At 43.6% G+C, this 13754-nt stretch overlaps 1 protein-coding gene across 1 annotated transcript in view; it reads right to left on the minus strand.

Annotated features, from left to right (window-relative positions):
- Positions 1–526: 526 nt before the first annotated feature.
- SCD5 (stearoyl-CoA desaturase 5) overlaps positions 527–13754 on the minus strand; it is a 136103-nt gene continuing 122875 nt past the window's right edge. The window contains exons 4-5 of the mRNA XM_036906410.2: positions 7357–7589; positions 527–1989 (exon numbers count right to left, since the gene is read on the minus strand). Coding sequence (XP_036762305.1) covers positions 1799–1989; positions 7357–7589 — 424 coding nt within the window. The 3' untranslated portion in view covers positions 527–1798. The remainder of the gene's footprint in view (positions 1990–7356; positions 7590–13754) is intronic.

The raw sequence follows: 13754 nt of genomic DNA on the forward strand, positions 1-13754 counted from the left end.
GACACCTGGTCTAGCACCTATCAATGGCTGGAGTCTCACTCAAATGCAGGCAGGCTAAGAAGTCTGTATTTGGCACTGTTACTCTGGAGCAAAAGATGGGCAGAGCGTGAGGCAGCACGGAAGCAAAGCTCAGGGAGGCACGATTGGAGTGAGAGGCAAGTGCATCTCCCCCACCTCTGGTCACACTGGTGGAGGCTGGTGTGGGTTGGTGGAGGAAGATGTCCTCTGCCCTACACAGGAGCAGAGGTTCCCATTGGTCAGCAGGAAGCAGTAACAGTGACAGTGCTGGTGAGGAGACATGAGGAATGACCCCCAGGGCTGGGGGGGTTGCATTCCAAATACAACTTGCTGACTCTCCCTCTGGTTATGCCTATGGCCAATGGGATGTGAGAGGCCTGATCTTTGGGGCTCTTGTTGGCCCAGAGCCCAAATCAAATGGGAATCACTTGGTCATCATGAAGCATCAGGCACCATTGACACAACACCCTCTGAACAGCATTTAAATACCTGGTCAGGAACACCAACAAATTCATAATCATTTATTGTAAATCACTCATAGTTTACACATTATTAATGGCAAAATAACACTGTTAAACACCTGCTGGATGAAGAACTTCATTATGACAATTTCCTATAGGTATCACTTCTAGTTTTAAAAATTTCAATTTAAACTTTAAATCCTACATCTTTCCCAAAAAGAGCTGTCTTCAAAGTCCTCCAATGCCTTTTTTTTGCTCTAGCATCTAACACAAAGGGCACGCTGTCCCATTAATTCAACATGCTTTTTACAAGGCAACTTAACACACAAAATTTTTTTAAATCCAGAAACTACGTAATGATCACTTTATATTGTGCTGCAAAATCAATGAAGGCCACATGCAGGTGAAACATTAATAGACACTGAGTTCTAGATAACTGTTGGTTATTAAGATCTGACGGCTTGGTGTGGAAAATTAATATGCTTAGTTAGCAGAAGTAGCTAAAGTACATGCATCAGTAGCTGGGATCAATTAGAATATAAATTAGGTGTCTAAACATTTAATTGAGAGCTTAATTTGAGCTTAATTTGATGTCTGGCACATCTGAGTTATACACTTTAAAATGACAGTAACAAAGAAAACAAAGTCAAACCTAAATAGGTATTGATTTATAGGGTCAGCTGGGTGTACAAATCAGGACACAAAGCTCGCTGGGCAGTGAACAGATCTCTTTGGAAGCAAAGACAGTGGAGCATTAACAAACTAACCAGGGCAAAAAAAAATGAGAGCCATTTCCTGTATTCTCATTTTTTAAAGTTTCGAATTCTCTTACTTAAAACAACAAAAACACAAACATAATAATTACAAAACAGGAACGTTCTTTAGTCAACACTTAGACCCTCTCTTTGTTTTCTACCCTGCCCCTCTGCTCCTTCAGATGGTGTGTTTAAAAATAATGCTGTGTCAACTGGTAGAAAAGAAAAAAAATGCTCTCTTGAACCACACTGAGAGAATATTAAATTCCTTCATCCTGTCAGGTTTAACATCATGTACAAGCACATGACAATGTATATTTGACTTATTGTAGTTACAGCAATTAAGTCACATGTGCTCACTCTAGTGTTAAATCTAGTTACACTGGCTTAAAACATTTTTTTCATTGATAGCTGTATCCTGACATTATTTTGAGACAAACAAAAAAACCCCCCAAGCCACATAGATTCCGTTCTGTCCCCACCCTCTACCTTCTCCTGTGACCCAATAAACAAGAGAACTACAGTAACAAAAGCCATGAACAGAGGTGTCAACGGTGGGCATGTTCAGGCGCTGCCATCTCCAGTCCTGGCCTTCCGAGCCTCAATCATAGGCTTGGTTGCCCGTTTGCGGTCAGTGGCCAGCCCCAGCCAGCACATGAAGTCAATGAACCAGGTGGTTGGGTTGAAATTTAAGCCAAATTCACTTGTAGAGTAGTCAAAGGGAAAAGTGTGATGGTAATTGTGGAAGCCTTCACCTGGAAGACAAAGCGGACATTGAAATAAGGTCAACACCACCTCTACACAGATTTTTTACCACTCATTTATTGAGAGTCTACTATGTGTAAGACACTATGTTAGTCTCTGTGGGGAGCAAACGAAATTGGGTGTCCACACTTAGGAAGCATTGACTTAGTTGGCTGGATAAATCCAGTATGAACAGAAAAGTAACAATACAGTTACCAGCATAAAGTCACAAGATTAATTTTCCCATATGAATTGTAGACATGCTACCATGACTTCAGAGCTATACTTCTTATGCTAAATGCTAAATGGCTGATAACAGATCATCATTTTGATGTATGTTCAAAAAAAGAAAATAGCCTCTGTGGATGGGAACCATTAAAGGAAGACTTCTTGGGAGAGCTTGGAAGAGATAAATGAGAATTGTTCAGGTAAGTAAGTAAATTAAGGAACGGGCTCTTTAAATATACAAAATCTGACTATATATCATTCTACCTCTTTTAGTGAATAGCTTGTCCTCCCTTGTATTTTTTTTTTTTAAGTGCTTTTAGGAGTGGTTTCAAGGTTTCTTTCATTCGTTTCTTTAAAACAGTTTTATTGAGGTATAATTCACCTTATAATTCACTCATTTAAGGTACACAATTTAATGGCTCTTAGTATATTCACAGAGTTGTGTATCCATCACAATGATGGATTTTATATTTCAATACTTAAAAGAAAACCCATGCCTCTGTGCTGTCACCCCCGACACGCACCCGTCCCCCCGGCCCCGCTTGCTCTCTCTGTGATGGCTCACTTCACAGGCAGCTTGGCTGGCTAAGGAGTGCTCAGATTAAACATCATTTCTGTGGGTCTGTGAGGCTGTTTCTGGATGAGATTAGCATTTGAATCAGTGAACTAAGTAAAGCAGATTGCCCTCCATAATGTGGGTGGGCATCATCCAACCCGGTAAAGGGCCTGAATGGAACAAATGTTGGAAGAAGGAGGAATTTACTCCTTTTTCCTGCTTCATCGATTGAACTGCAACATCTATATCATCTTCTCCTGCCCTTGGACTGGGATTTACATCATCTGCTCCCCTGGTTCTCAGGCCATCAGACTCGGACTTAATGATGCCACTGGCTTTCCTGGGTCTCCAGCTCGCAGATGGCCGATTGTGGGATTCTCAGCCTCCACTATCATGTGGTCAGTCTCTCATAATCAATCAGTCTCTGTCTCTCTCTCCATGCACACACATGCACACAGAAACAGTAGGGTGCATCTATAGAAACATTAATATTTTCTATTTAAAATATTATTTGTTTATGTTTCTATAGATACAACCTACTGTTTTTGGGTGTTATATATATATATATATTCATTATGAGGAATATATAATATATACATACGTCTATATAAAGCAGTATATATGCACATATATACTGTTCTTATTTCTCTGGAGAATCCTGACTAATACAATCTCTATAGATTTACCTCTTCTGCCCATTTCACATACAGGTAGGCCTTGGAGATTCTGCTGGTTCAGTCCCAGACCACCACAATGAAACGAGCATGACAATAAAGCCAGTCAATGAAGTTTTTGGTTTCCCAGTGCATATAAACGTTATGTTTACACTATAGTCTCTTAAGTGTGCAACAGCATTATGACTTAGAAAACAATGTGCACACCTGAATTAACAAATATTCTATTGCTACAAAATGCTAACCATCAATCTGAGCTTTCAGCAAGTCATCATCTTTTTGCTGGTGGAGGGTCTTGGCTCCACGTGGGTGAATGCTGACCCATCAGGGTGGTGGTTGCTGCAGTTTGGGATGTGTGTGACCAGTTCTTATAGTCAGATAATGAAATCTGCTGCATTGGTTGGCTTTTCCCTTCACAATTTCTCTATAGAATGTGATGCTGTTTGATAGCATTTTACCCAAAGGAAGACTTTAAAAATTGGAATAAATCCTCTCAAACCCTGCCACTACTTTATCAACTAAGTTTATGTAATATTCTAAATCCTTCGTTGTCATTTCAACAATCTTCACAGCATCTTCACCAGGAGCAGATTCCTTCTCAAGGAACCACTTCATTTGTTCATCCACAAGAAGCAAGTCTTCCATTAAAGTTTTATAGTGAGACATAGCAGTCCAGTCTCATCCTCAGGCTCCACTTCTAATTCTAGTTCTTTTGCTATTTCCATTACATTTATAGTTACTTCCTCCACGGAAGTCTTGAACCCCTCAAAGTCATCCATGAGGGTTGCAATCAATTTCTTCCAAACCCTTATTAATGTTAATATTTTTACTTCTTCCTATGAATTATGAATGTTTTTAATGGAATGTAGCATAGTGAGTCCTTTCTGGAAGGAATGTTGTGGCTGGGTTGGTCTTCTATCCAGACCACTAAAACTTCCTCTATATAAGCAATAAAGCTGTTTCACTTTCTAATCATTTGGGTGTTCACTGGAGTAGCACTTTTAACGTCCTTTGAGAATTTTTCCTTTGCATTCACAACTTGGCTAACTGGTGCAAGAGGCATAGCTTTTGGCCTATCTTGGCTGTCAAATGCCTTCTTCACTAAGCTTAATCATTTCTACCTTTTTTCTGAGGTGAGAGATGTGGCCCCTAACAAGAGACTTAGCATGTCTTTTGAAGCTTTGAAATCAGGCATTGACTTCTCTTGTCCAGCTATTAAAGTCCTTGATGGCATCTTTTTCCAACATCAGGCTGTTTCATATAATGGAAAAATCTGTTGTTTTGTGTGACCATTAATGATCTCAGCTAGATCTTCTGGATAATTTGCTGTAGCTTCTACATCAACACTTGCTGCTTCAGCTAGCACTTTTATGTTATGGAGATGGCTTCTTTCCTTAAACATTATGAACCAACATCTGCTAACTTCAAACTTTTCTTCTGCAGCTTCCCCACCTTTCTAAGCCTTCATAGAATTGAAGAGGGTTAGCACCTTTCTCTAGATTATGCTTTGGCTGAAGGGAATGTTGTGGGTTGTAGGGTTATTTGGCCTAATTTCAATATTGTTGGCTTTCAGGGAATAGGGAAGCCTGAGGAGAGGAGAGGAAAGAGACAGGGCAACAGCCAGGTGGTGCAGCAGTCAGAACACACATTTATTAAGTTTGCTGTCTTATATTGGTGTGGCTCATGGCACTCCCTCCGGCAAAAAAATTACAAAATCAATGTCAAAGACCACTGATCATGGACCACATCACAGGTATAACAATAATGAAAAAGTTTGAAATACTTCAAGAATTACCAACGTGTGACACAGAGACCCAAAGTGAGCAAATGCTGTTGGAAAAATGGGGCTGGTAGACCTGCTTGGTGCAGAGTTGCCACATACCTTCAGTTTGTAAAAAATGCAATATCTGCAAAGTGCAGTAAAGGAAAGTACAATAAAATGAGGAATGCCTGTAAATGAAATCATACAGTATGTAGTTCTTTGTGACTGGCTTTTTTCCCTCAGCATAATGTCTTCAAGATGGTAGCAGGTATCAGCACTTCATTTCCTTTTATGACCAAGTAGTACTCCATTGTATGGATAGACCACATTGTATTTATCCATTCATCAGTTGATGGACATTTGGATTCTTCACACTTTTTTAGCTATTACAAATAATGCTGCTGGGAACGTTCATATACAACTTTGTGTGTGGATGTATGTTTTCATTTCTCTTGGGTGTGAATCTAGGGGTGGCGTTTCTGGCATATAGTAACTATTTTTAACCATTTAAGGTATTGTCAGATTCTTCTTTTACTTTTTAAGTAGGTACTGGTCATCATTTAGTCCCTCTACTGACACCATTTGAAGGATTCTGCTCTATAATGGGCACATCAGTTGGATCACTTTGTGGTCTGCAATTTTCTTTTTAATGTAGGACTTTTCTACCCTGCCCTTCAACCTCACCATTTTTCATGTTTTTCCTGGAGTAGAGTATGGTATAGAGAAGTTTTCCCCCCTATTTTCCCAAACAGGCACTGCCCTAAGAACTCTGTATGTGTCCCCCACCTACCACATAGGTAGGTGTGACCCGAGCCTTCCAGGGACCTTTAGGAAGAAAATGGACTGGGAGTCTAGTATCGACCTGGATAGACTCAAAACCAACACCCAGCTTCTCAGGGCCTTCTCAGCCACCTTCTCATCCCTTGGGTTTCCTGGCCCACCATCCCTATATAAAATGGCAACATGTCCCTACCCCATCCGCTCTCAGAGTCAACACTACATGTGGCTCCCCTCAACATGGTCCTTTTAGAAGACGAAGGATGAGAAGAGGAGAAAACAACATAAGGGTCAGGAACTCTTCCTTCTGTTTTCCAAGGCACTTTATGCTCTGCTTAGACAGTTATCCCGTAACTAAATTTGGTGGTTATTCCATCTTACACTGCTCTTGTCAACACAAGATCCCTGGTGTCTTAATAAATGGCTGACCCTAACTACATGGTGTCAGAAGCACATTGCTGAGTGATAAAGAGACCATTTCTACTTAGCAGTGGGGACTTCCTTCCCAGATTTGATCTCATTTATAGCTTACTATGTGCCAGCCACAGTGCTGAGTGCTTTAACAGGTATTAATGCCTATAATGCCCCCCACCTCTGATCAAGCTGCTATGATTAACTTCATTTTAAAATGAGGATGTAAATGCCTAATTTTAAAATGAAGAAATAACTTGCCTAAGATCATGTAGCTGGTAGTAAAAACATCACTGAAGGCTTATTTCATGCTAAGCACTGCAGCAAACATTATGTCCTAGCTCATCTAACCGTCCAAAGACATCGGGAGGAAGTAAATGTTACTATTACATATAGGGGCATGAGGTGCATAAGAGCCAGATATCTTCCCAGAGAGTGAGTGGAGAAACCAGGACCCAACCAAAGTTGTCGGGACTCCAGAGACCTTGCTTTCAACCATTATGTGGTACCATGAGGTGCCAAGGTCTCACTTCTTTCAATGTCTGTTTGACAAAGGCCTTTTCCTTACGGTCAGCCAAATGACTGGACAGCTGAGCACAGACTTGCCAGGGTAGTTTGAGAGAAAAGTCAACTGCCACTCCTCCTTTAGGGAAATTTCCATGATAAAAATAAATAGCTACTATTTTTGATCATTTATTATGCTCCAGGCACTGTACAAAGAAGTTTATATATAGTATCCTACTTAAGCCTCATAACATCACAAGGAAGTAGGCATTGTTATTCCCACTTCACAGGCAAGAAAACTATAAATCAGAGAGATTAAGTGACTTATCAAGATCCAGAGTTCTAACACCAAATCCCACGTTCATTCCATTCCACTCCACTGCCTCTCTTTACAGAGTCCACAAAACCCTCAAGGAGCCCAGAAAACTTGTGCTGCCATTCTCCCCACTGGCTCTCCCTTACTCACCAATGGCACCCACAGTGACGAATGGGTTCTGCCGAGGGCTGATGTGCTTGTCATAGGGCCGGTTTCCATACATGTGGGCGGCACTGTTGACCAGCCAGGTGACGTTGAGTGAGATAGTATAGCGCAGGATGGAGGCCAAGAAGTAGGAATTCCACAGACTCTCCTCCCAGATGTACCAGGGCACCAGTGTGGGGAGCACGAAGCACATGAGCACCACGGTGATCTTATAGTACCTGGAAGGCAGGATATCATGCTCTCATCAGGCACCTGTTGATGGTGGTGGGATAGAGCAAGCTACAGGAGAAGCTGGAGACATGCCAGTCAGCTCCTTCAACTTTTTGGGTATAAGGAGGACCTTATTGTGTGCCACTCTGTGCAGAGGTCACAAACCCATGTACCTATGAAGGCTAGGTTGGTAACACAATTGAAGATTAGAACAGGTAGACTGCTATAGGAAGTGGTAGGGCCTGTAGCACACTTCAAAGGAATTTCAAAGTAAAATAACCAATACTGTGCTGGTGAAACCCATCTATCCAATAGCTGCATTTGTCCTAAAAGTCACCAGCTTGACAGATCCTAGCTATTTCTTTCAGCAGTCTGTCAACTTGATAATCAGATCTTCTTGAGTTATTTTAAGAAATGTTCATTATTTCTTGGATAATTTTCAGGCATAGGATTCTGTACTAACTTAGCTTGGTAAAAAGGTAAACAACCCCTCTCAAAAATGTTCTCTGGTCATCAGAGATTACATTCCAAACCAGCATAAAAATAAACAGTAAGTATAGGAACAGGCATGGCCACATAAAAAGTAATCACTAAAAAGAAACCATTTATCGTTTGCTTTCTGGATGTGTGTATCCAGCAAACATTTACTGAGCACCTACTATTGGCCTGGCCCTGTGTGCTCATGAAACAAAGACAAATTTGACAGTCCCTGCCCCAGGCTTCAGCCAGGTGGAACCACTGGTCACCACCAGATCTCCATGTAACACCAGTTCTCTGCAGGGACAGGAAAGGGGCTGTGATATGAAAGTGTCTAAAGCCACCTGTTCATAGGTATTTCCTCTCTGACCTCCCTTTGGCTAATCAAGCTTCCAGAAAGCTTCTGTGAAGATGGGAGGTGGCACAGCATGAGGGAAATGAGATTCGAGAGATGGACAACTGGACTTGAGTCCAGATCTGATTTGGATGTTGAACAGGCCTCTTTTTATTCTTTCACTTTCCTTGTGTGCACAGTTAGAGAGTTCCCCAAAAAGCAGAAATCAAGGGCTTGTATGTGAGTAGTTTATTCTGGGAAGTGAGCTCAAGTAACAGGTGTAAAAACAGGGAAAAGTGAGATACCAAGCCAGGGGCCTGTGCGGTGGACAACTGGACTTGGATCTTGATGGGACAGATTATATCTCAGAATTATTCTGTCAAGGAATGGAAATAGGAACTATTTTCCCATTGGCTCCAACTCCCCTTTGGTCAAGGGGCACCATGGGATATTAGCTCCCTCTCACTCCCAAGTTTGCTTGGGCCAGGTTGGCTGAGGGTATGCCACAGGCCTCTCAGTGGAGGCAGCAAAGAAGCTAGGGCGGGAAGTAAAGCAGCAGTCCAGTTGAGCGAGGGGCTTCTTGGGTCACACCTGTGCCGGCAGGTGGCTGTAGCAACAGCTGCAGTGAAAAGGAGGGTGAGAGTATGAGGCAGGACAGGAGAGGCGTCCAACACAGATCACGATTACAAAACCTCATGGGTTCTTATGAGGGCCAAAGACTAATAGCTATTGTATAATATGTGCTTACTATGTGTCAAGACTGTTTCTGAAACCTTACATGGACTGACTCAGTTAACTCTAGCAACAACTCTAGGAGAACAGACCATTTTACAGATGGGGAAATTGAGCAGCAGAAAGGTCTCAAGACCAGTAAGAAGTAGGACCAAGATTCATATCCAGGCAGAATCATTCAGAGACTATCATGCTATTCTTCTTTGCAAATGAAATCATGTATGTGTGTTTTGCTAGCTGATAGCTAATATTTTGCTAGATTGCTAGCTGCACAAAAGTGTTAGTTCTCATATAAATATGATTTTTATTGGGCAACATGTTGACCCATCAGCACCCATTTTCCAGTTACTGGGATACAAGATGGCTTCACTTTAGTGAAAGAGAGTGCGTGGGAGGTCAGATGAGTGGGCAGTGGTCAGAATGGCAAAGACAACAGATAATAAAGGGACTGGTGGTCTCAGATTGGGCTCCCTAGGGTCACATGCAGAAGGAGAGTGCTCTTGAGAGATACTTGTAAGGAAGGGAGGAATGCAGGACTGGGCTGACAGAGAGGCTCAGCCAATCCAACGGAAAGCTCTGGGCTGGGTGTCCCTATAGAGTTACCCCAAATAGAAAGGTGCCCTGCATCATTCAGCCAATGGCCTCGGGGAGCCCCCAGGGAGAGATGCATTCTTGGGCGGGGTAGTTCCATGTGGACAAGACAATTCCTGGAAAGGACAGCAGCGGGGGTGGGGTGGGGTGAGCGTCAGCTGAAGCGGGGGGCCTGGGGGAAGAGCCCTGGGAACGAGTGGTGCCCACGGGGAGAGGCAGGTGCCGTGAAGGGAGAAGGGAAGTGGCGCTCAGAGCCAAGGCACTGCTGCTCTGCTCCTTGTTTGCACCTCTCAGGAGGAAGGAAGCATCTGAACGTTGCCTACAGAAGGCATTTTGCTAGGTAAGCTCCTCCTTCCCTTCCTCTGGGCTCTGGGTTACATTCCAGAACCTTTGAAAAGAGCCTCTCCTAGTCCTGTTTGGAGCAATTTTCTCGGCCCCTCATATTGCTCCTGAAAGGAAGGAGAAAGAAAACACAATACGTATCGGGGGCTAGCTCTGCTCTGGGCACCAGGCTAAGCATGTCACAGGCCTGCTCTCACTCACTCCTGGCAGCAGACACAGGATGAACACACTCTGGCACCCAGGGCCCCGTGGCTTACAGAGGTGCGCGGTGCCCCTGGGGAGAGGCCAGGCTCTGGCTCTGGCTCTGGCCCTCTGCCCCGTCCCAGCCCGGTGGAATCTGCCTCCTTTGGTCTAACCGCAGCCAGCGGGACTCAGCTTCCCCTCACAGCCCGAGGCCGCTGCCTCCTCCCTCCACACTGTGCAGGGAGCCGCGCGCCTGCCGCCTGCCGGGGCTCGGGCTCTTGAGGCGCCCCCTCCCGGAGGGGTGAGTCTGTGGGGGGGAGGGCCGACAAGGGGCTTCCCAGGCCAGAGGAGAAATGGGCCTGCGCTTCACCTCCCCTCACAGCCAGTCCGGCCCAACTGCATCTTCCGCAAAAAAGACACTCTTTAAAGTCACTGCCCTCATTACCGCAGAGCTCTAGCAGATCTAATTATAGGTTTGTTCTCTGATTCCTCTTTGTATGTTCAATGGAGTGGGTGAAGGAGAAAGGGACTTGCAGGGAGCATGGGGAGTCTGGGTGGGACCGCCAGGGAGATGGATTATGATGCTGATAACCGTGCAAAAAGTCTCCCCGACCATTTCAAAGGACAGCATATCTTCCCATGTAGCCGAGTAATCCTTCCTCTGTGCACCACTGGCCTCAAGCAGCTGGTCTCCATTTAATCACAGTCACTGGCCTTGTTGCCTCAGAACTAGTGCTGAGACGGCTCCCTGGCTTCCTTGCTTAATAACATTCAAATCTGAGCTCCCCAGCCAAGGGTCCACAGAGCGCCCCCAAGAAGTCTCCAGCAGCCACCCCTTCCTCATTTGAAAGACTTCCTTTCTCCAACTGGAGATAGGGAGGAAGGCTAGGCAGGGGCCATTGATATTGCTTTGTCTTTTTGCTAAATGGACATTTGTATGTTGTAAAGCATCACAGGATAGTGAATTACCCAACTCTGCCACCTCCTAGCTGACTGAGCTTGAGTAAATTATTTAATGGCACTGAGCCTCAGTGTTCTCTTCAGTAAAATGCAGTACTAAAAAATTCATGGAGTGCCTACTATGTGCTAGGCACTGTCCTAGCACTGGAGATATAAAGTGAACAAAACAGACAAAACTCCCTGCTCTTGGGGAGTAGGAGTATTCTGGAAGGAAGACTTTATAAGTGTGTATACATATGTGTATCTATTTTTCTATATATCCTGGAAGGGAAGAAAGCTAATAAAAACATAACTAAAATATAGAGCATGCTGGTGGTAAATACTAAGACAATAAAGCAGAGAAGGAGAATGTCAAGTCAAGGGCAAGTGCTAGGACTTTAAATAGTATCTCTAAGGAAGGACTTTCTGACACCATAGCTTTTGAGTAAAGACTTGAAAGAAGGGAGAAGATAGCCATGTGGGGTGGGACAGAGGATTCCAGGCAGAGGAAAATACAAGTACAAAGACCTGAGACAGGAGTTTCTGGCACCTTCAGGGATGAGCAGGAGAATTGGTGCTGGAGCAGAGGAAAAAGCAGAGAATTGCAGGAGATGAGAGAATGACGGTGGGAGAATTGCAGATGAGAGCATCATGGAAGGTCTTAAGGGTCATCCTGAGGGTTTCAACATTCCCCGTGGGTGAGATGGAGCCCTGGGCAGGTTTTGATCAAGGGAGAGGTGTGATCTGATTGACAGATTAGCAGCATCGCTCTGAGTGTTGTGGTGAGAATGGCCTTGGGAGGGAAGGAGGAAAGAGAGCAATTACGAGGCTGCTACAAAATCTAGGAAAGAGAGAATGTTGGTTTCAATCAGAAGAGTGGTGGCAGGTATGAGAAATGGTAAAATTCTGGATATATTTCCAAAGTAGAGTGGTAGGACTTGTTAGCAGACTGGATGTTGGAAGAAAGGACTCAAGGATGACACTCAGGATGGAGACGTCATAAGCTGATATGGGCAGAGTGGAGGGGGAGCTGGTTTGGAGCACCAGATGAGGAGCTCAGTCTTAGACATATCATGTGGGAGAGACCCGCTACACAGTCAGGTGGTGATGTCAAGTAGGCAGCGTGATACACCGTCTGGAGTTTAGAAGTGCTCGAGAGAGATGTTTTGATGGAAATAGATATTTGGAACTTATCAGCATGTTAATGCATGCCATTCACATTCATACATCTTCTCATTTGAGTTCCACAATAGCCTTATGAGTTACTTAATACAACCTCACCTTTGTAGGACTTGGAGAGTGGTCCTCCCCAAGGCCACTCTCACTGTACAGAGCATCAGCAGGCTTCAAATGCAGCTCTTAAATCCAACTGTTTGCTCCTTCTAAGTACAGCCTAGTACTTACTCAGCTTACCAAGAGCAAGTCACAGGGAAGATGTAAACTTACAAAGAGGTAAATGTGGTTGGAATGTGTGATCCAGCTGTTGCCCCAGGAGCTGCACATATTTGAATAAAAATACTGTCACCTTTAGGTCAGAAATAGACTGTACACTCTAGCTAGACTGAACTCCTTCCCATTCCTCAGGCATCAGCTTCTCTCAGTCCCCTGGGTCTGTAACACTCTTTCCCAGACTGGCTGACTTGACTCTTCCAAACATCAGTGTAAATTTCACTTCCCAAAGGGATTTCCTTGGTCCCCTTGGATCCGGCAAGGTGCCCTGGCCCAGCATTCTGTACCACGATATACTTCTCCACTCTCAGTATTCGTATTTGCTGGCTTAGTGGGAAGTCTCAACTTCTAGATCAGTGGTCTCAACCCTGACTGTATAGTGGAATCAACTACATGAACATTTAAAAATTATTCATATTGGGAATCGACTGCAGATCAATAGAGTCTAATTAGATCAGAATTTCTGGTCTGGGTATTGGTATTTTTAAAGCCTCCTTCCATTGCAAACATTGATGGTAGCTCCCTATAACCCACTTACATCCTTTCTTTCCTTCTGGAATGCCCTGATTTTGCTCAAATATCCAGCTGTCCCCCCTGCAGCCATGTCCTTCAGGGAATGTGGCTCCTCCCCCAGGGATGGGTTGTGATTGTCTTGAGGCAATCAATGGTGATCTCATTCACTTTGCCAATAATTAATTTAGGAATCAGCCAGTAGTGGCCAGTAAGTTATCATGACTATAAATTTTTAAAAGGAAAATAACAGATATTGGTGAAGATGCAGAAAAATTGGAACACTCATGTATTGCTGGTGGGAAAGTAAAACAGTGCAACTGCTGCAGAAAATAGTTTTTCAAAACGTTCAACACCAGATTACCACATGATCCAGCAATTCCACTCCTAGGTATATACTCAGAAGAATGGAAAGCAGGGACTTGAACAGATAACTGTATACCAATGTTCACAGAAACATTATTCACATTATCTGAAAGGTGGAAATAACCCAAGTGTCCATTAATAGATGAGTGGATAAACAAAATACTGTACATACATACAAGGGAGTATTACTCAGCCATTACAAGGAACACAATTTTAATATATTCTACAGCAAGGATAGACATTGAAAACA

Source organism: Manis pentadactyla, chromosome 5 (assembly GCF_030020395.1).
Source record: "Manis pentadactyla isolate mManPen7 chromosome 5, mManPen7.hap1, whole genome shotgun sequence".
NCBI lineage: Eukaryota > Metazoa > Chordata > Mammalia > Pholidota > Manidae > Manis > Manis pentadactyla.